Source organism: Apteryx mantelli, chromosome 2 (genome assembly GCF_036417845.1).
Source record: "Apteryx mantelli isolate bAptMan1 chromosome 2, bAptMan1.hap1, whole genome shotgun sequence".
NCBI lineage: Eukaryota > Metazoa > Chordata > Aves > Apterygiformes > Apterygidae > Apteryx > Apteryx mantelli.
The window spans coordinates 79,313,592-79,335,836 of record NC_089979.1 but is presented as its reverse complement, the minus strand read 5'-3'; the positions used below and the strand labels follow the sequence as shown (position 1 = coordinate 79,335,836).

The window sequence follows — 22,245 nt, the reverse complement described above, 5'->3', positions numbered from 1 at the left end:
ACTTGGCACATTCCCTGTGATAGTCCAGGTTATTTTTCTTTGAAAAAAGAAGCATAACAACAATATGAAAATAATTATTTTAATTCCAGAATTACTGTTTCATAACAACAATGTAAGTAAATATTATCCTGGGGTTTTATGATAACTTCTTTGCCTAATAACTGCAAAGATTTAGAAGAATTCATGGGTCCAGCCAGGCCCTAATCAGTGAAAAGCACACAACAAAGGAGGATAAAAATGGTTTTATGGGACTTTTTATGCCTCTTCTTCACCTTCCCAGTCTGGGGATCAGCAAAGAACTGTGCTAGCAATCCAGAATCCAGCTGTACTACTTGAGCAACTTCCCACTCCGCACTACATTTCTTGTCACTAGTGCTGGAAGAGGCCATAATGACAGCAACAACAGTGTTGTAATGCTAATAGAGGAGGAGAGCTTCAGCTATTCAGATTCAAGTCCATTTTTGTTGCTAGAAGAGGTCAAAGCAACCATTAAGCAGGTGAAAACCTAATATACGGTAGCTAAACGTTAGTCACTCAATTTTTGAAGTAAAATGTATTTGCTTGCTGCATGTATTAAAAAATCAGGATGTGGTTTGGTCTATAACCAACATTCAAAATTATACTGATGTTCTGCAGCAAATCTGAATGATGTATGCAAGATTATTATAATCTGCCTGACATTTACTTAGTTGTTTAATAAATAGGCTCTTTCACTGTAGCAAGATCAGCTTCTGGACAGATAGATAAGGTTGGGGTTAGCATTGGTGGCTTGTCACTGTAAGCAGTTTAGGGATGCTGCTTTGCATAATTCTAATTAAAGCACATTTTATTCTTCACTCATGATGTTGTTTTCCAAGCCATGGGCTTGATTCTGTTTTCAAATATACTGGCTTCATGTAAATGTGTGGGAACTGAAGCAGGAAGTATTGCAACTTTCTGATTAGTCAGAGAACTGCTTAATCTTATAATTGTAGACTCTTTATGGAGTAGTTGATGGCAACAGTTGGGAACAAAATAGGGGAAATGAGAATGAAGCAAGTCTGCTATTTCTTGAGGGACTATCCCTCAGGCATTTTATCATACTGTTTCTGTAATGTTCATTTCCCTACTGCAAAATGGGCTGGTGGAAAGCTGCACGACATTACAGAAGCTAGTAAAATGAAAATGAGACATTTTACAACAGTAATCATTTCAGTTGCGTTAGCCTAGTAAAAACTTGGAGCAGCCATGCTTTTGCAACTTGCACTCTTCTCCCATCAGTGCAGCGCGGGTTTGGGCCCAGCCCAACGGCTGCACGGGCGACTCCACGCCTATCTGCAAAGCGAGGACTGGTCGGTCAGCCAAGACAAGCTGCCTCGCCACGACACAGGGGGCTTTGCCCCGCGGTTGGTCACCGGCCAACGGCTGAGCTGCTGCCGTTTGCGTGCGTAACGAGCCTCACTGGGCAGGTGCGAGGAGGAGACCAGGGCCAGGCCGCGGGGGCAGGGGGCCCCCGCCCCCAAGCGCCCCGCAACGCCGGCCGCCGCCACTAGGAGAAGCGTCTCCGGCCGGCCACGGCACCCCGCTGCCCGTCGCGGCTTTCGGCCGCGCCGCCGCAGGCCCGGGCCCCGCCGGGCGCCCTGCGGCGGGCCCGCCTCGGGGCGGAGCGCGGCGGCCGCGGGCCGGCGGCGGTTGGGGGAGATAGGGGGAGGAGAGCGACCGGCACGGCGCACGCTCCTGAGGGCGCTGACGTCGCGCCGCCGAGCCGCGCCCTGATAGGCCGGGCCGGGCCTTCTCCCCGCCCCCCCCTCGCCCTTATCCCCCTGCCCTCCCCCCGCCGACTCCCAACTCGGGCTCGGGTCGCGCCGGCGAGCGCCAACGGCCGCCTCGGGAGCTGCACGCGCGCGGGGGCCGCCGGGCACGCGCACACAGGCACGGCGGGGGGAGGGGAACCGCTGCGGGAGCTGCCGCGCGCGCGCGGCCCGCTCTGCCCTGCCCTGCCCTTCCCTTCCCTGCCCTTCCCCCACCCCGCCCCCTCCCATTTACGCACACGCGCCTTCCCCCCGCGTGCGCGCGCCGTCGCCAGTCGCCGCCGCCACCGGGACTGTTGCCGCCGCCGCGCGCGCCTTTCCAGCGCCGCCAGGGCCGCGGCAGCATGAGCGGCGCCTCCTGACCGCCGCCCCCGGCCGCGCCGCTTCCCCCGCCGGGGCCGGGCCCCGTCGGATGCTCGCGCCCCCCCCCGGGCTGAGGATGCTGAAGATGAAGCTGCCGCTGAAGCAGACAAGCCACAAGGCGGCGGCGGCGGAAGAGGCGGCGGCAGCTGCAGGGTTGGGGCTGAAGGAGCCCAGCGGCGTCCTGGACTGTCACATCCCGCTGCAGCAGGTGCCCCGGGCGCCCACCCGCGGGGGCGCCGCCGCGGGACGGGGTTGCGGGCTGGAGCGGCCCAGCCAGCTGCACGGCTTTGGGCCTGGGCCGGGGCCTGGGCCTGGCCCTGGCCCGCCGCCGCCTCCCGCCGCCGTTACCGCTCCTGGCGGCGGCGGCGGGCCCGGCGCGGCGGCGGCCCGCACGGACAAGGAGACGGTGTACGAGTGGTTTGGACTGGTGCTGGGCTCTGCGCAGCGGCTGGAGTTCATGGTGGGGCTGCTGGACCTGTGCAACCCGCTGGAGCTGCGGTTCCTGGGCTCCTGCCTGGAGGACCTGGCCCGCAAGGACTACCACTGCCTCCGCGACTCGGAGGCCAAGGCCAACGGGCTCAGCGACCCCGGGCAGCTCGGCGACTTCCGCGACCCGGCCGTGCGCTCCAAGCTTATCGTCTACCTGGCCCTGCTGGGCTCCGAGAACCGCGAGGCCGCCGGCCGCCTCCACCGCCTCCTGCCCCAAGTGGACTCCATCCTGCAGAGCTGCCCGGCACGGCGGCCCCAAGCGGGCGCTGCCGAGGAGGAGGGGGCCGAAGAGGAGGACGTGCTGGTTGTGATGGACGGGGCTGCAGAAAATGGCCAGGCTGCCCTCCCCGCCGCCCAGGGCCTGGGTTTCGGCGCGCAGGAGGAGCTGCTCTTGCTCTTCACCATGGCCTCCCTGCACCCGGCCTTTTCCTTTCACCAGCGGGTCACCCTGAGGGAGCACCTGGAGCGGCTGCGGAGGGCCTTATGTGGGGACCAGGAGGAGGAGGCCTTCAACCGCCACCAAGCCCAGGTAACACCATGCCCTGATCTCTTCCTGCAGCACCATCTCCTCAGGCAGTTTCCTCTTTCTCCCTTCACCCCCTCCCAATTTGCCAGGAACTGAAGTGGCCTCTTTCCTCCAAGCCCTCATCCCCTCCCTGATTGGGATGTGGCCCCTCTTGTCTTTTCTTGTTGCCCATCATAGCTTTCCCCCTTCCCAGGATAGCGTACACCCCCTCCCCTGCCCCCAGCAGGTGTAGAGCGTCTCACTGGAATTTCATTTTGTGATGTAACAGTGCCTATGATATCGTAGAGTTGGGGGGGAGGGGGGACTTCTCTTTCCAGCCTGCCATGCTTTGATGCACAGCTTTTTGGATCCTGCATTGCTAGAGTGCAGGATGCAAAGGCTTTCCAAAGCTTGACCAGCTCTCTTGTATGTCGCAGGCCATTAAAGTAGTCATATGATCCAGCATTTGAACAGTAAAAGCAGCAGCTTGACTGAACTTCTAAAAATATAATAATATTAGATAGGAAACATACATGCCTAAGGGTGCTTTTTCCAGTGGGTTAAAACAATGGAATGTGTTGAAATAATTTATATGTAGAACCTACTTTCCCCTGAAAATGAGACTTATGCTTGGACTTGGCAAGGATCAGGGCTATAATCAAGGGTCAGCGTCTGTAAGACTGGTTCTCTGAAAAGCCCCATTCTATAAGATGGCTGAAGACCTTTGGGAATAGGTGGTAGTCATTTTACTAAATGAGCAAATTAAAATGTCACAACCTGAGCTTCTGTTCAGGGAAAAGCTTAATTTCTGGGTGGCTGTCAGGAAACGGCAAAGTGCATCTTGAAAGCAGTTGTCCCACTTGTTGCTAGAAGGTGGCTGTCACAGAGAATGAAAATGAAGACTTTCAGTGAGCGTCACTGAAGTATTCTCATATGCAGCAGCTATATATAAACTGATATTTTCCCCCAGTGGCATTCATTCCTGCCCTTTTGATGAATATTTCTTTTAAAATCTGCCCCATATTTATGCAACCAAGTTGTCACCTTGGAGCTCTACAGTTTTTGGTCTATAGATGGCCTCTCATACAAAGAGGAAGAAAGGGCTTGGAAGATAGATATTTATAATGCAGATAGACTGTTAAACTGAACACATCAGATTTTCACTGGGTGCTTAACAGAAAGAGGCACAAAACTGTAAATGGTTTTTTTCAGTTTACTTACAGTGCTATCAAATTCAGCCACTCCTAGAAAAAACTGTTATCGCATGGCTTTCAATACTAAAGGAATGTCCCCTTTCTCTATTTGGTAAAGACAGGATATGCTTTTGAGGACTACACAGAGGAGACAGGAATGAATTTTTAAGACTTCAAATACGTTAAGTAAATGCTTGTATCATTCAAAGGCCAAAGCACATTTGGCAGGTCATTAACTAGTGGGTGGATGTTATGGTACTGAAATCATAATGAATGCATAGCACAACTCCAAAAAGTGTTTATTTTGGCTTACTGACCTGCATCAGGTCTAGCTATACCAAAATGAATCCTGGAAGTCCCTCTTAAGGAGAGCGTTGGATTGCAGGAAGTGGTAAGGCTGGACACTGTTCTTGCTGTGTTTAAAGTGCTAATAACTAGAAACATACTTACTGAAACTGGCACATCAATATAACTGCTCAGTATGTCCCACCAAATGCATTAGGAGCTCAGACTCTCATGAACTCTCATTGAAGTCTGTTTTGTATAGCATTCTGGCCTCAGTTTAAAAGCAGTGTTCCAAGTTGTAGTGGTTTCATTTACTGAGGGAATGCTGGAAGTCCCAGATCTGCTTGGCTGAACAAACACATCACATTGTCTGCACAGGACTGAAACGGCATCCCTTCTGTAGGTTTCTTTCTTTCCTAATAGTTAAATTGTAAATACAGCAGGGCCTCTTCTGGGAAATAATGGCTGGCTGGGAGTGGAGGGATTGGTGGACTGTGTGTTTTCAGTTCACATTCATACAGACTGTGGGACCCTGGCAGATAAAACATTGGAGGGAATGCATTTAGTGGTGTGGTTAAAGACTTCCCTGGCTAAATGCAGCTGTACTGTTAAATTGGACCTGATTTAAAACCCTGCCAGGTGTCCACATGCTTTTTATGCTCCTCTAGTCTATGTAACTTAAGTGCCTGCCTTCAGGACTCTGAGTTTGTGAACTAAAGTGGTTTATAAAGACCTCTTAAATTTTTCTTTTACCAGCCTCAGGTAAGAAGGGTTGGGCTTTCTCTTTGGTTTTAACCAGTTCTGTGGTCTTATAGCCAGCAACTTTGCAGCACTAATAACTTCACTTGCCTTTGTGATTTTAGCAGTGCCTTGCATCCCTCCCAGTAGTGCCCTGGAAGCTAATGGCTCTGCCTGCATGGACTGTGTCACTGAGGGCCAGACCCGCATGCTTGCCTTGTTACTGTGCCACAGGGTCACACAGGAAGTTTCTGGAGAAGACGGTTCCTGTCATGTTAGGCATGGGCTGCACCTTTCTCCATGCTTCATTCAGCCCCCTCACGAGGCGGGGAAGCCGTGCTCACTTTACGTAGGGAATTTGATTTCCCCCCCCCCCTTTCTCTTTCCCCATTAATAGAGACAGCCAGTTTCCAAGGGCGAAAGCAGAAGAAACTCTCACAGCGAGAGAGGGGGAGGGGAACCCTTAACTGCCAAGATGTCTCTCCCCTTTCCTAGCCTGAGAATAGTTGGGAGGGGGGGGATGACCTCTCGCTTTGTTTGCGGGGAGGTGGCTCGATCTTGGCGCCTCCCAGGTCCGTGAGGGCAGAGCCCCCGTCCCGTGCCCCCCGCGTGCCGGTGGAGGGAAGGGAGCAGCTCCCTGGCCAGCCGCGCCGCCAGACCCCTCCCTGCGCAGGGATGCGGTGAGTAATGATCACCGGCGCTTCCCGCCCCCATTCAAGATGGCGGCGGCGGAGCCTGCGCCGCTGGTCACGTGCACGAAGGGCGGTTTCCTCTCCATTCGGCTGGGGGTGGGGGAGGGGGCAGGCGCCCTCTGTTGCATAACGGGAAGGGTCTCGTTCGTTCTGAACCGACGTAGCGACGCGGGGGCCCAGTCACGCGCCTCTCCGGGGCTCCCCAAGGTTGGAGGGGGCCCCGGCCGCCCAATGGGAGGGCGGCTTGCCGGCGCCCACTGCTTTGGGTCGTCAACGCCGCGCGCGCACGACCCCACCCGTCCTGTTGCGCGGCCGGGGGATTGGGGGGGCGGGGCTCACCTGCCCTTTGCGCTGCTGGCGGGGGGCGCGGCCGTTGGGCGCGTTAGCCGCGTGCGAGGCGCGCGGCGGCGGGGGGGAGCTCGGGCCCCGGATAGCCGTTAGCGGCCGCCCGCCGTTAGCCCGTGCTCCGGGGAGCTGTTCCTGCCCCGAGCGCTGGGGAAACCAGCAGAGACATCACTGACGAAAGACCCTGGGGTCGTTGCAGGAAGGGTTTACCGCAAAGGCACCCCATTCGTAGACAGTCTGCAGCGTAAGCAGTTTATTGAACAGAGCCACTGCTCAGTAAGTTTTGCACTGAGTAGCTGTTAGCTCAGGTCTGATCTTTCCCTTCTTTATGCGCCCAGGCTTTCTCAACTCTTGTGTCTTCAGCCTTTCTGAACTGTCTGAAGATGTTTTCAGACCAAAATATGGTGGGTTGTGGGGTATGCTTGTTTACAAAACACTACCTGCAAAAATTTTAGGCAAGAGAACTCTTGTACGCATTACCCATGAAACAGTATGTGCCTATTGCAAAGGATAGTGATGTGAAATCCACTTATAAAATTGATGGAGTTTAGGTCTGGAATTGAACTGGATGGTTTATTTGTCCAATTCAGATTTTGAATTCTTGAGGGTAAGGGCTATGTTATTGCATGTACTATGTCTAATAAAACAGCTTGTTTGAGGTTTCTAGGTGCTGTAATACATAGCTATAACGAGCAGTAGAACTCAAGTTTACCAACAGAGAATTTGTCTAATGGCTGGATGCCTTTGTTAGCAAACATCAGTTTATTTTTTCCTGTGATTGGGTGTTGATAATGTTTCCTGGATAGAACCTCTGTCATCTGGTAAGATTCAGCTTCCACTGAAGTAGTTTCTTAGTAAAGGACTAAGAGGATTGCTACTCTTTTTGATCTCTAATTTTAATGAGCCCTTAGGAACTTAACATTTCTCAATGATCCCTTTTAACAAATTCAGCTGGAACTGGCAGATAGGTTCAAAAGTTTCTGGAGGAAAGAGTGCTGCAGTGGGATGAGCAGAGGTAGCATTGCCTTATAATTGTGTAAATTTTGATTCTTTAGGAAATAGTTCTGAAATACTTCTGTTTACTTACAGTAGAAACACCTGATACTATTTGCAGCTTTTTAAAGAAAGAGGTAGTTTATAATAACACTACTCAAAAAAAATCATTAGTACATTGGGCTGTGCAGAATATGAATTCTGAATCTAGAGTTGATGTATTAGGATAAATTAGCAGTATTCACATCTGTGGTCATAAAACATAAACTTACTAATGTGCAAAAAGTCTACTGATATCACTACTATGTATCCATTTAAGTAACAGAACACACAGCTTAATTCTTTTGCTGATTATATTTGTTTAATAAGTGCAGTATCAAAGCTGTTCCTCTTCGTTGTCCATCTCACTCCATCTTATCCATCTTAAAGATGTAAGATTAGAATGTCGGGATCCTGAAGGGGATTTGAGCACGTGGTAATATAATACGGCTTGCATTAGACACTGGAATGTTTAGTCAGGCATGCTTGACAGTAATAGAACTAAGGTTCTATTGAAATAAGCAATCTCCTGGAGATAATGGTTTGCTGAATAGTATTATAGTTAGCTGGCTGGTGGATTCTTTTCAGAGAAAGTGTCTACTTAGAAACAAAGGAAAAATTTCTATTTGCAGAACGTTTTGCTTAGTAGGAGTCTATTTATAGGATATTTTGTCTGAAAATTAAGAGTACTTTGTTTTTGTGATTGATCTTCAGTGACTTGCAGCAGAACAAAGTACTAGAACTTAATTTTTAAATCAAAGAGGTCTGTCTGGGAGAACAAAATTACAGACAATTCCATTTTGAAACTGCTGTGTACTCATGTGTGTATCCTTTTAAATATCATAGAGATGAGTATAAGGGAAAGTGTATCTTCAGGAGTCTGGCTTAAATAAGAGACAGAAAAATAAAAATGTTATTTTATTGTTGGCGAATGTGTTTTAAATAGTGGTATGCTCCAGGAAAATACTAATGTTGTATATGCTATTTTACATACTGAGATACAAAGTGTTCTGACTCTTTTAGTGATCTGAACACCCTTGTCCCTGAACAGGAATTTCTCCAGCTGTAAACTGGAGTTAAGGATTTCCAGAAACCTTATTAGGAGTCTTCTGGAAAGGAATTCAAAACTAGATAAAATACAGTGCCTAAAAGGAAGCAGCTCTGTGTCTAAAATGTATGTGCTAATGCTCCAGGAAACTGCAGAGTGAAAGTTTTCACTGCTTTCAGTTGTTTTAGATGTTTAGCTCTAATTATGAGGTATTATGACAAGTAAAGACAAAGTTTATAGTCTTGCCTGAGTCTCTTTATACAAGAGTTAACCATCCTCTTACTGTTTCCCATTTCAGTTTCTTCTCCCTTGTCTTAAATAAGCAGAGGCCATCCCAAAGAAGGCCATGGCTTGATAATGCTTGGACTTATCTTACTGTTGTTAAGCTATGACCGGATTTTCAGTGTTACCCAGTGTTGCTTATTTATAGATAGCAAGATCTCACTGGGCTTGGAGAATTGAGGGCTGTCAATTCTTTCTAAAGAACTGGGGAAGAGGATGGAGGGAACAGCAATAAGGTGGCTATATCTGTAAGACATCTGCACAGGCTTATATCTGTAAGACCACTAAAGTCTATAGAGTTCCCTCTAAGTAAGTTAATTCTCCATTAACTGTAATTAATAATGAAATATCTAGACTTCCTCCAATATTTGATGAATTTCCGTGGTATCCTCCAAGTCTTAAGGGCTTATACTGTTAGAAATCAAAGCTTGTAGAGGACAGGCTAAGAAATCTAGCTGGAAACTGCATTCCTTCATGAGCTTCTTGCCTTTCCTCAGCCTCTTAATCTTGTCCTTTTGGAGAGAAGAAAGTAAAAACACAGGTCTCTGTGAAAGGGGGTTTAATGTCTTGGGAAGAGTTTTAAGAGTTAGATAAGAAAATGACAGAGATTTTTTCTGTTGTTCAGAATTGCCATATGTGAAAGAATACTTTAAAGTATGCGACTTAGACCTTTGAGTTCAAGGATTGGACAAAATTCCATATTATCCTCTGCCAGTAGTTAGCAGTAGAAACAAAGGCATTGTCTTCTCTCTACTACTAGTACTAATTGTATTTCAGTGAACCACTCCTACGGGGCAAATGTTTTTGAAATCTTTCCGTCACTCTAGGCTATTGTGACAATATTTTGTGCACATCAGTCTGAACTAAAACATCCAAGTAACTTTATTCTTATGCGCGGAATAGACAATGATAACAATACTGAAGTTATACAAAGTTGCTGGATTAGCAACCAACTGGGAATGAATTAACATGAGCTAAACTGTTGCATTACTGGCTTTAGCTTCAAATTCTCTATTTTTGTCATGGGCTAGCTAGGTTGGACTGAAACTGCTGCTTAAGTCCAGCTAAAAATTTGTATGCGGATGGAACTTAAAGCATTTGCTGTGTCTCTAGCAAACACGAGGTATAGTATTCCTCCAATGTTGTAAATCACTGCTGTAGCTGATGTTTCAGGTTCTTCAAATGGCATTGTTGCAGGCCTTGATAGTTGAAATTAATAGCGCTGCGTTAGAGGTTGGTACACCTTTTGTCTCAAGATTTTCATGGTTTCACGGTGCCACAGGTTGGTAAATACATGATTACTGAAGCTTTCATCTGAAATGCTTTTTCTCTCTGAAACAACTGCTGTTTTTTCAAAAGGGCTTCTGTCTCCCTCATAGTGTTTGTTGCTGCCTCTTATAGGTGAGGTCTTAGCATAGTTTTACTAAACAAATGTGTCTTAAAGTACTCCTGGGCAACTGTGCTTTCTCTGTATGCAGTCCAGTTGACTAGATATGAGTTAATAGGGCAGTTGTACATTATCCATTTGAACCATATATCTGGCTTTTCCCTGATAATGTTTTTTGGAGGAGAGGGGCTGGGCTGTGGTAGCCTTTATGCCATGCATTTCATCACCTAACAGTCTCAATACAAACTTGTTTGTGTAGTGGAGTTTTTCTATGAGTTTCCAAAGTACAGGTCCTTGATTTAACCAGAGTCTTTGACACCAGGAAAATTGAGTAAAGTCAAAATTCTTGCATTGTAGAGCAGCAAGATTTATTGACAGGATTTTATGTGGAATAAGCATTATTATTCTGGAAATTGCTTCTGCCTGTGAAAAGATAAGTTAACAAGAAAGCATTTAAGTTGTTTGTTGTCTGTGGCTTAAAGAAAGATCATTCTGTATATCTTTGTGGTGTTAGATCTTGAGGCTGATCCTGTTCTTGTAGGACAGTTCTGTGTCCCAGATCCATAGGACAGTTGGTGTAATTGCTTAGTTGAAAGCTTGCAACCTGGAGTGTAACTTTTAGCAACAATGTCAGTTGAACAGTTGCCTTCAATCTGGACCTTGCCTTTGGCTGACAGATTGTCCAAGACAGTAGTGGATTTCTTGCACGGGAGACTGCCTTGCATCAACAGTTGTTAATGTTAAACAAATTTTGAAGCATTGGAGGTCCACTGTTGCCCTGTATTTTTGCATTTGTGGGTGTTAAATGTGTGTGTGGGTTTTCCATTTACGTGTAAGATAGCATGAATGCTCTATTCCAATATGCAAGCAACAGCAAGAATCGCTAAGTGATAGTATGTTCATGTAGTTGTGCGTAGTGCTGAGTAAGGCTTCCTCTTTGCTGCCCTTGTCATTAAGAAGGGGTTCAGCAGCACAAAAGTGCATGTGCAGTTTCAGCTGACTCTTAAAAACTGATGTTTAGCCTTTGTAAGCTGCTGCACAGTTGTGAAGCAATAAGGAGTGGTGGGTTCTAAGGATTGGTTTGAGCAAATCATATGGCACTGATCCTAAATCTGGCACCAGATCTATTAATGATTATTCTGCCATCGCTCAAATTCCTCTAAGGTGTGGATGCTGCAGTTGATCGGGTGTCATGAGTTATATCTTGGTACTTCGAAGATGCCTTCTTTATTTGTTAGCATATGTTCTTGTTTGCCAGTTCCGACTTCTATGTGAATGAAGGAATAAGTAAACTGTCAATGCCAGTTTACATTTATAGAGCATGAAAGGCTAAGTAGTGCTGTCCTTAAAAGTCGTTTTACCGAAGCCTTACAGAAAAATAAGCTTTCATATTTTGGTATGTAGAACTAATCAAGCTATCCAACTGCTGTAAGCAGGTTACCCTGAACAGTGTTCATCAGAGCTGATGTGTGAATAGTTCTTTTATGAAAGTGCAATTCAAACATCAGAACACTCATGTGCATCAATTACTTGCTCATGACCATTAGTAGGTTATTCAATAGCAGATTTCATTACATATTGCCAAAACAATACCAGCATGACATGTCTTGTTCAGCCATCTATGCTAACAGAAGGCAGTGTCTGAACATTTGTCATATGTAGATTAGTTGAGATTTGCTTGGTTCACATACATTAGTTACATGGAGCAACATCCTTCCTTAGCAGCATGGCTATTTGGGTCGTTTGGTGCTTGTTTCTCATGAATATAAAAACACCTCAAGTGGCAGGTGTTTTCTTTAGTATGGTACTTGCTTTTAGCCCTATGAGGAATGATGTCTCAGGAGCAAAACTCTGTTCTAGATTGTAAGAGCAGGCAATTTTTAAAGCACGCTTTCACCTTGTTTCACTTTCAAGGAGAAATATAGTTAATCCTTTAGCCAGTCAGAGATTTGTGTGATTATCAAATTAATTATCTGGCAACTCATTTGGGGCCTTTCACATTTTTTTTCTTCACTATATTTTAATCATTATCAGCAGAATGATGAACTGCAGGAAATCTTACATGTGAAAGTCTTACAGTAACAAAGGCTTGTGCAAGAATTAACCTTATATTGCATGTGTTGCGTGAATCCAATTTATTAATTGACTGCATGACCATCAACAGAAACTCCTTAGCAGCATACCACAGTTTTAAAAGGCTCATGTTTTGTGGTGTGACTGGCACTGGAATAGCTGGTAACACCCAGCTGTGTTACTCTTAATATGTATTGGCCCTCTAGACTAGCTAGAGTTCCTCTGCTGACCCTGTTTCCAGTCACTTGCATGCTATAATTGTCCACTCCACGTGTATATTTTAGTCCGTCAAGAGTGCTTGATGTAGGACCATCATAGTAACTAACCTTCAAATGTGAAGAATCATAATGCAGCTTCAGCAGAGGAACTGCAGATGGCACAGAAACAACCTTTGTAGACTATAAGCCGTGAGGTAAAGTTATGACTACTCTAGATACTCTGCTGTCTACCACCTGCATTCCAGTATGTGTTATGAATGTTATCCACAAAATACATGTATATTTTTGGTTTAACATGGTGAAAAAATGAATAAATTGTGAAAATTTTTACAGTTATGATGATATATAAAGTCGGCCTAAGCCCAGAGATGTCAGGATTTGTTTAAATGCAGATTTGAAACATGTAATATTTTGCAGTTAGAGCATTCAAATGTGGATGTATTTCAGCTCATACGGAGAGTGCTATCATAGATGGAACATTACCTGTTCTAGTTATAGAAGGTGTAGCAGCAATATTTAATGCTTCTGTCATGAACTGAGCAAAAAATCTCTTTGAAATAAATTTTATTTCAAAACCTCTCTTTTAAAAGCAGCTCATTTTTTGACTTCGTAACCAGCAGTTATTTATCAAAATAGATTTAAATACTGTAGACTATTTTTCCATTAATCAAAACAAATAACCTGACCTTAAATGGAGTGTCGAGTGACTTTAAATTTAATTGTTTTCGGATCCATTTGAGACCTTTTAAAAAAAATTTTTTTTTTTTTGATTGTCAGAGTTCCAGCTGGCTTCTTAAAGTGAATGGAACACTGCCTTCAGCTCTTCAGATCACAATTTTAGATGTGTAAAAAGACATCTCAGAAAAGTAAAACAAATTTAACAGTTGGAGAGCCTCTGACAAAGTTAATGCAAACGTCTGTCAGCTGTACATAGTATGTATAGAATCGAAGCTCCTTTTGGTCAAGTGTTTGCCTGTAGCTTCAGGAAGACTTTGCTGGAGAATTGACTTTTTTTTTTTCTCTCTAGAAATTTTTGGTTCGATTCTTTGATTTATGTCAGAAAGATGCAAAATGTGCTAAAGTTGTTAGCTTATTTAGCTCAGGTACAACCAGTTAATCATAGTATTAGTGCTTTGTGTGGACGGTCTTAAAGGTATCACAGTTTTAACAGGATAACTTTAATGCTCAAATGCTAACAATTTTGTGAATAATGCATGACTAGGAGTTAATTTCTAAAAACTCAAGTACTTGGTCTTGGTTATGACCAAAGTCGTTATGAAATGTCTGACAAAACAGTATGATATTTGACACAATAGTAATAGTAAGGAGTTCTCAAAGTGGCTCTCTCCAACTTGCATCTGTGAACTTTTTTTATTAAACTAAATTTGCAAATTTTCTGAAGTTATTAAAATGCAGTTTCATTGATGTGCAGCTTTTTTCCTTCCTTGTTTCAGGTTTGACATTATGCTCAGAATTTATTAGAAATTTGAGGTGTGATGTGGTGCTTTGGTCAGTAAGGGAGTTTGCTGAGGATGTCTACTGAATGACTAGAGATTGGTGCAAGTTTTATCCTGAGGAAGCAAAACATGCTCTATATTTAAAGTCAGATTGATTTGAAACCTGAAATTACTGACACTCAGTGTAAAATGCAAACCATATACTGAATTAGATGAAATAGCTAAAATGTCTGTCAGTTCCTCAGACCATCTGTAGTGCAGGGTAAAAGCACATAGTAGTTCATCTACTAATTTTATGCTGCTGTTGTTGATGTGACTGATGAAACTTGGATTAACAGCATGCCCAGGGCATGCTTGCTGCCTATATACTTATCCAGATCTTAAATGAGTTGTATGTACTGTACTGTTATGGGTTGCCACAGTTTGTACCCAAGATAGTTGAGACTAAACCACCTTTAAAACATCTACAGCTTGCTCAATTTTACATCTGTCCCATCTTGAAAAGTTTGAAGAATTAAAAAATTGCAAGGGGGTTTTGAAGCCTTTTGACACCTCTCTGCTTCCTTGTTCTAGCCTGCCTGTTGTGCTAGTCTTGGGTCCTTGGTACCAAACAAGGTCAGCAGTCTTGGCTGCTGATTTGTCCCATCACATTGCATGAGTCCTTCAGAAAAAAAAAAAAAAAATCTCTCACTGATATTTTGAAGCTTATTTCCAGAATCCCATGCTTCCTATATTTAAATATGACAAGAAGAATACTGTCTGAAGTTTTTACCTTTTTCCTCTACTCATCTCTTATGAGTCTTCTAATAGAGTAATGCTTCTCATCCTGAATGAGAGTAACAGACTTTGAATTATTAATATGCATCTTCTCCAAAAAGTATCAATTTCTCTCAGTAATTTTATTTAAGAACTACTAATAAGGTAGATATTTATCTCCTGGTTTTCATGCAGATCAGTTGCTAAATATTTGTGGTGGACTGAATGCCCCCTATATAACTTGCTTCTTTTGAAAGCTTTCCCAAGAAACCTAATCTTTGTTTTCAGCTTCCCGTGCTGATGAAAAGTAGTTTTTCATTGATTTGTAGTGTTAAATAGAGAAATGTCTGTATTACCTGTCTAAATAAGGGTGATACAGTATCAGTACTATAGCTAATAAAACATTTCCTATCAGAGAGGGGGTGGTTTCTCCTGTCTGTTTGCCTTCTTGTCTCCTCTTTTGCACTTCCCTCTCCCCAGAAAGCTTATAGTATTTGTATGCTGATGATATTTATGTGCTTGCCTGTATGTACTAAGCTCACGTTATACCAGTTGTTAAAAAGTAAAAAGAAGCGCTCCGCTTAAAATAGATCAGTCCAGAAACTCACTAGTAACTACTGATATTTCCTAGTTCTTTGTGTATGTTTCTTTTTAAGGTAATATGTAGTTTACTGGAAACATGCAATTGCACTGGTCGGCTGGCAAGAACAGTTACATCTGAAGTCATTGGAGGTTTTAAAATATTTCTGAGGATTGGTTTTTTGGGAGTGTTTTTTTTAAGAGATGCAATCATAGAAGAACATATGAAATGATACATTAATGTTTTATCTCAATTTGGGAGAAATTATATAGGTCCTAGAACAGCCACTTCAAGTTCATTTGCTTTTCTACTAGTTTATAATTTGTTATTCTAGTTTGTTCTTTCTTTTCTTTGAGAGATCCATTGATGTTATGTGACTTCTATGAATTCCTTTTCTGTCCCCTCCTGATGCATTGTATTAACACAGTAGTGGTTCTTGGCATTTATTTTGAAGTCTGCATGCAAATGTGGGGAAGTTGGGCTTCAAATCTGGTCCTTTTCTCTGTGGAAGAAATGGTGTTAGTGGCAGCTGCTTGTGTTCTCAGTATCTAGCTAGCAAGGGGTGCATGTATTTGGCTGCTAGGACCATATGTCATGATAGACTGCCCAAACAGTTTATTCATGGTTTCCTGTATAGAGGAAATCACAGGCTCAATGACAGTATCGCCTAGACAGGAAAAACAGATGGACCATGCTGAAGTGAACATACTTTACATTATGCTGAACTATAGGTGATATTCCTGCACTTGGTAAACTTGGGGTTAAAGAATAAACAGGATCTGTGAAGTACAGGGCTGCCCAAATGAAGATATAGGACATGAATATAATTGGGGAGAATATGTTAGAATTCAGTGAGTAGATTATTTCACAGGTTAGAAATTGAAAGAGTTCATACTAACAGTAAATTAGCATTGAGGTTCTGAGCTAATAATCTTCAATTATCCACCCTGAGATATCCTAAAGGTCCCATCCCTCCTCTTTTTAAAATAAGGTCAATGAGCCATTGGAGCTTATAATTGACATTTTAAAAAAAGTGAGGAACAAAATTACTAATGAGTGCTACTTGGCCACTGTCAAAAACTTCCGTAGTTCTCCCACAGAGTACAAAATAAGAAGCTATTTTTTTAAAGAATTTGTTTCTTTAAGAGCAAGCTTTGATAATATATATTAAAGCTTCTTTTTTTCTTCTTCTTCCTCAATTTAGAATGACTTTTCCCATAATGACTGCATGTCGAGTAATGAGACCAGTTTGTTAGAACGAACCACAGCATCTCATGATGGACTACCAATGGCTTCCCATAGACCTCAGCGAGAAGGTATGTAGTCTGAAGTTTCTTTTGAGGAACGCTTGAGGTTTTTTTGAAATTTAATCTCAGTTTGGAGTTGTAGAAATCTTACATCTGTCTTCCTGCTCATCCAGATGAGAAACTGCAATGATGGGTAAGCGTAATAGCTTCTCTGCTACCTACTTGGTCTTTTCTTTATTATGACAAGTTGTCATTCTAGCTAACTGCTAATGACTGCATGCACTAAAGTTGATTGCAAATGGGCTTCCTTCTAAAAGAGAGATGGCGTTTGGGAAAAATCAAGAAAGTTTAACAGGACTGTATTAACATTGTTCTGCTTTTTGAAGCAAAACTAAACATGGAGATACTGTGAAGCAGTGAATGTCTTTTGCTGTTTGATTCAGTTGTATGACTAGTCTTAAAAAAGAAAGAAAAAACACATATTAACAGGTTTTATAGAATTGGTAGCTTGGTGAAGTGAGAGGCTTTCTGTAGAGAAGTAAGTCGTCTTTTGGCTCTTTTGGGGAGAATAAGGGCAAACTTCTGTACAATTGCCAGTACAGTTTCTTCTCTTTGAAGAAACGAGCATTATTGAAAACAGGTTTTTTCTTACCCTTTATTCTCCAACAAGATTAGCAAATCACTTGTCTACTCAAAATTAGCCTACACTATCCTACAGATAGTGAAGAGCTAGCAATTTGGGAAAAACTATTGCTTTTCCCTTTGTCTTCATAAATGTCCCTTTGTCTATACTGTAGAGATTTAATTACACTTCCAAGGCAGGCAATTTGAGACTTTTAATTTCTTGCAAAAATTACAGACAGAGATTATGGCAGATTACAGACAACAAACCCGTTTCAAATCCCTTTATAGAGGTTTGAGTATGAAATGTTCATATTCACAAATTAGAAGCACAAAAGGAAGACCATCATTAGCAACACTCTGGAATGATGTAAGAGAAGAACAGAAAAGTTGAGTAATTGAATTTAGCTAAGTACTTAACTATTGCTCAGTATTTGTATTACCATAGTTGGAAATGACAGTGAAGGTTCAGAATCATTTTGTGATATTTGCTGTATAAATACATGGCAGAAAGGGAGTCCTTGCTACAGAAAGCTCATCGCTGGGTTAGAAATAGCTCTGATAATAAAACGTGTTTTTTATTCTCAGTTCTGATAAATCTGTTTGTTATAATTTTTAACTGATACTTACGATGGAAGCAGTGTTACGTATATATGTATGACTTAATCACAGTGAATGTATGTGTGTGTCAAAATAGATTTAGAGGTGGAAGACTCCTTATTGGCTTGTATATTCAAACATTTCTTGGTCTAGCTGCTTAGAATGTTTAAAATTTGATTATGGAAAGAGTTTTAAAGCAGCCTGTTGAAACTGTGAAACTAAGGATGTGCAGCAGCAACACTCCAGTTACCTGTTGTATTACTTACTAAGCTCAAGCATTTAAAAGCAAAAAAGAAAAAGCTAAGGAAGTTAAAACACTTTATTGTGTAAGAAAACTTACTTGTACTTGAGGACAAATACATTTAACTTTAGTTTAAAATAAACACAATGTTTTTAGAAAAGAGGTTGTCTGTATGTAAATGTTAATGGTGGTAATTAGTTTTCACAATTGTGTGTTAAATATATGGATGCAGTGAAATAATGCAACTTTAAAACACTATTCTCAGTTCCAGTCATGGGAACCAGCATTTTTATTAACTTAAGAATATTAGCTGATGGTATCCATTTTAACATTGGCCATTAAGAAATTTCAGTGAGCTGAAACTAGTATTATGCCTTACTCCTTTTTCTAATAGAGCATTATCTACACCAAACATGTAAAAATTAAGGTCACTAAACATTTGACTTCTTATGGTATACAGATGTATGTTATTACCTAACATCCTTAGCTCATCTCAGATTTCTTTGGTTATGGAATAATTAGTCATCTTCAGCTGCTAAAAACAAACTGGTTAAGTTCTTTAACTCCCAGGCAAAGGGCTACAGCCAGTGTACACCATTCCAACTCAGTATTTGTCAGCCTTTCTAATAAAGGAGTTGAAAGCTATAGTACTATGCTTAGGCTTATATGCTTGCTTATTATTCTGTTAAGGAGATTATTAATGCTTAACTCTCTCATTCTTGGAACTGACGTGTTCAGATGGGGATTCTGGTTTTATGCTTTAAACATCTTAAATGAATTCTGTTATAGTTAAGTTAGATAAGATGGTAATTAGCAAGAATAAGCTTTTAACAAACACTCACAGGAGGCTGTACTTCTCAATACATTCCTTGTAAAAGTGCAGTTAAATATTGAAAGGAAAATGTGAGCTGATAAGACACCAGAAATAAAAATAGTGTTTCAAAAGCATTGAAAGGAAGCACTGATGATGCTGGGTTGATAAAGAACTGGTTTTAGCTAAAATTATTTACACTTCAAGATGAGTTAATGATTGTAAAGGAATAAAATTCTACTAAATTCTTAGGGAAGGAAAGGAAAAAGTGAAAATGCCATCTCAGCTGCATGATGATTTTTATGAAGAATATTACCTGAACAGTGTTCTGTCCCCAAAGAAAATCCCCAGACCCTGAAAGCCTTACAGTGCCATTTCTTACAAAGTCACAGCCGGAACTTGTCTATTCCTAAATACAATAGACTATGGGGAAGGAACAAAGTACTTTGAAGTACCTGCCTCCCTTTTCAGTTCAATCTAATGATGTTCTCTACAGTATGATTGTAGTAGCTTTCTTCCTCTGCTCTTCCCTCTTCTGTTTGCTAACATTCACTTCTGTTTTCTTCAGGCCTTCCCCAGCTATTGTCTTCCACCTTGGTGCCTTTCAAAAATCTGGTTCTTCTGTCTTAGTTTGCTCTCACTGCTGCTTGATGTTTCAGAAACAAGGAGATGGAAGGCACTGTTGCAGGCTTTCTTGAGCATTTGTTACTTTTTGGAATAAAGACACAATTTAACTGTTTAATTGTCGTTTTGCTTGTAGCGATCACAAGGCCTGTTGTTGTATTTATGCGATGGTAGGCCCGAATAAGATCTTGTGTAATGCACAAACTCTCATGATTTGCAATGAAATGGTTGTGGTTAGGCCAGAGAAATACTTTGAGAACATGGCTCCCTCTGCCCCCTGCAGTTTGTTATAGTAAAATAGCATCTGAGAAGGAGTGGGGTTGTGTGAGCCAGTAAATACCATATGGTGATTCTCAGAGTAGCTAGGTAAATGGATACATTTTCAAAATGCAATTTTAGCATAAACAGTAAACTATTTTTCTTTCAGCTGTACACATTGAGAAGATAACCCTGAAAGGAGTACCAAGAAAAAGGGCTGACAAACATTTGGAATACACATTCAAAGTAAGCAAATAACCTCCAGAATGTTAGAGTAAATGTCTTCATGACATCTGTGAACTGCAGAAGTATACAGTTTGTTTTTAAGTATCTACTCAGAAGACAATTTTTAATTGCATTAGACTCCTCAGAGATTCTTGAAATTATTCTATAATTCTTTTGGATTCTTTCTTTTGGGTGCAGAGCAGGTGTTTTCTGTAATTGTGGGTGTAAGTTGGGGAGATATAAAGCACCAGCTGCAGCCAGGTATTTGATGTTACTCCAGGAGACTTCACTTTTGGTAATTTGAGGGAGGCATTATAAAGAATTCTAGTTGTTTCATCACTACTAAACTAGTTGTTTCATTCCTAGAATGGCATAGGAGTGCAGTTCTTGTGTCTGTAGCTATGTACTGCTTGGAGTCATATGGTTATCTTAGATCTTTCATGATTGTTTGTCACAAGAAGAGCTCTTGTGTTTTTTGACAAAACTGCTTTTTTTTTTTTCTTTGTAAAGGACAAACAAACTAAAAAAAACCAACAAATTTGAAGGCCTACCTGGTATGTTCTTCATATCTGGTAATAGCCAGAGGCAACACATAAGATAATTACACGAGTGAGTTTTAAACAAAACTGAAACACTGCTTGCTGCTAGTTTGGAAAAGAAGCTTTAAGTACTGAGGTCTGGTATTAAATGCTGTAGGTCTTAAATAATAGCTGCCAAGGCTGTTGGCAATGATGTTCTAACTGAGTTAAAGTAGTAATTTTCTTAGTGAGAACTGACTAACTTATGAGTCATTTGGCAAATAGATGCAAGAGCCTGGTAATATACCAGGCTTGGACATAGAGTTAAATCTCTCTATTTTTTTACTTTTCCCCAAGACAAAAGAATGTTGTAAATGGAACATTGTAGCTGGCCACTTGAGTTGGCTCATGAGAGTTCTTTGAAGATGCAAACTAAATATGCTATTTTAAGATGAAGATTGATCTGTTGATCCTGGAGCTTGATATTGTATCATCTAAGTGCATGTGGATTACAGGATTTTGTCTTTTGTGGTATTATGAGAAGCTTAAAATCAGAGTTGAATTGACATCTCTGCTATTCCTGTTTTTGAAGTAAAGTAGTGCCAACTGATATCCTTTTTTGATCATGCCTTAATCTGGAATTTGCCTAAAATTCTTCATCCTTCTTTTGCTGAGGAGAATAAAGTGGAATTTAGTCTTCAAAGTCTTAAAAGTTAACTTACCCAAACATCTGAATTTTACCACAGATCCTTTTACAGAATAATCTGTAAACTTGGTACTAGGTAAGAAGTACTAGTGGATAAGAGAGGTTTGCCCATATGGTTTATTAATATTTAAATTAAAGTCACAAAACTATTTTGGAAATCTAGCATGTAGATGGATTTGACAGTGGTTTTGAATTTCTTTGTTAAAGAGGGGATGTTTGGAGATATTTTGGGAAGCATTTGAGTAAACTTGAAACTCCTGCATGTTAGTTCCTTTAGGGAAGAGGTTCCTTTTCTCATCTGTGTGGCTATATACTCTGCTCCTCTCTGCAGATCACTTTATGCTTTCCCTAGCTAGGCACTGCCTTTTTAAAGTTATAGCAGCAGTTACAATCATAGCTTCTCAACTGAGGTCACCAAGAGTAGCAGCTAATTGGCATTTCTGGGGTCTAAACTGAAGGCAGTTGGTGGTTAAGGTTATCCTATCAGCTCTTTAGAGTAAATGAATGTTTATAAATTGCCGTGTCCACTTCCATTAAGCAGGATTTTCCCATGCATGTAATGGGAATCTTAAGCTCAGAGGTGGACTTAAAGCCAGGCAGTGCTCATCTAACTAAGCTTACTTCTTTTTTCCTCAAAATATGCACGTGAAGGTGCTGTTTTACTACCAGCATGTTGTGTCAGAACAATAAGCTATTGAAACGTGGATACAAGAATATACCAAAATGTTTATTCTTGAGCAATTCCTTAAGTAAATTGCAGTACTTCTTATGAAATATACCCTACAACAACTTTTATATGACTGTGTAAGATTCAGGCCTGAGACAGATAAAAATATTTTATAGATAATATAAACAAAAAAATTTTTGAGTCATGATAATGACAGGAAGAACTGTACAGTATATCTGACCTTCAGTCCTTTGCTCTGGTGCCTGGATTTTGGAGTTAACAATGTCTGTCTGATACAAGTCCTGTAATTATGCAGCTTTTTACCTGACTTATTTTGGAGTCAGTGAGTAATCATCAGGGGCTTCACTTCATTCATCTGAATTTTCTCCCGTTATATTTTTTCACAAATATCATTAAAGTGATCTTAAAATGTATGTTCAGAATTAGTGCATGTCTTTGAAAATGTACAACATTATCCCTGTTTTGTCCAGTAT

At 41.9% G+C, this 22,245-nt stretch overlaps 1 protein-coding gene across 6 annotated transcripts in view; it reads left to right on the top strand.

Moving 5' to 3' along the window:
• Positions 1–2,058: 2,058 nt before the first annotated feature.
• Positions 2,059–22,245, top strand: part of ZCCHC2 (zinc finger CCHC-type containing 2) — a 49,491-nt gene continuing 29,304 nt past the window's right edge. For 3 of the 6 annotated variants that reach the window (XM_067290957.1, XM_067290955.1, XM_067290953.1), the window contains exons 1-3: positions 2,059–3,171; positions 16,438–16,549; positions 19,805–19,881. In XM_067290957.1, the coding sequence (XP_067147058.1) occupies positions 2,203–3,171; positions 16,438–16,549; positions 19,805–19,881 (1,158 nt within the window). In that variant the 5' untranslated portion in view covers positions 2,059–2,202. The remainder of the gene's footprint in view (positions 3,172–16,437; positions 16,550–19,804; positions 19,882–22,245) is intronic. The other 3 variants (XR_010883373.1, XM_067290956.1, XM_067290954.1) reach the window with 1 other exon arrangement.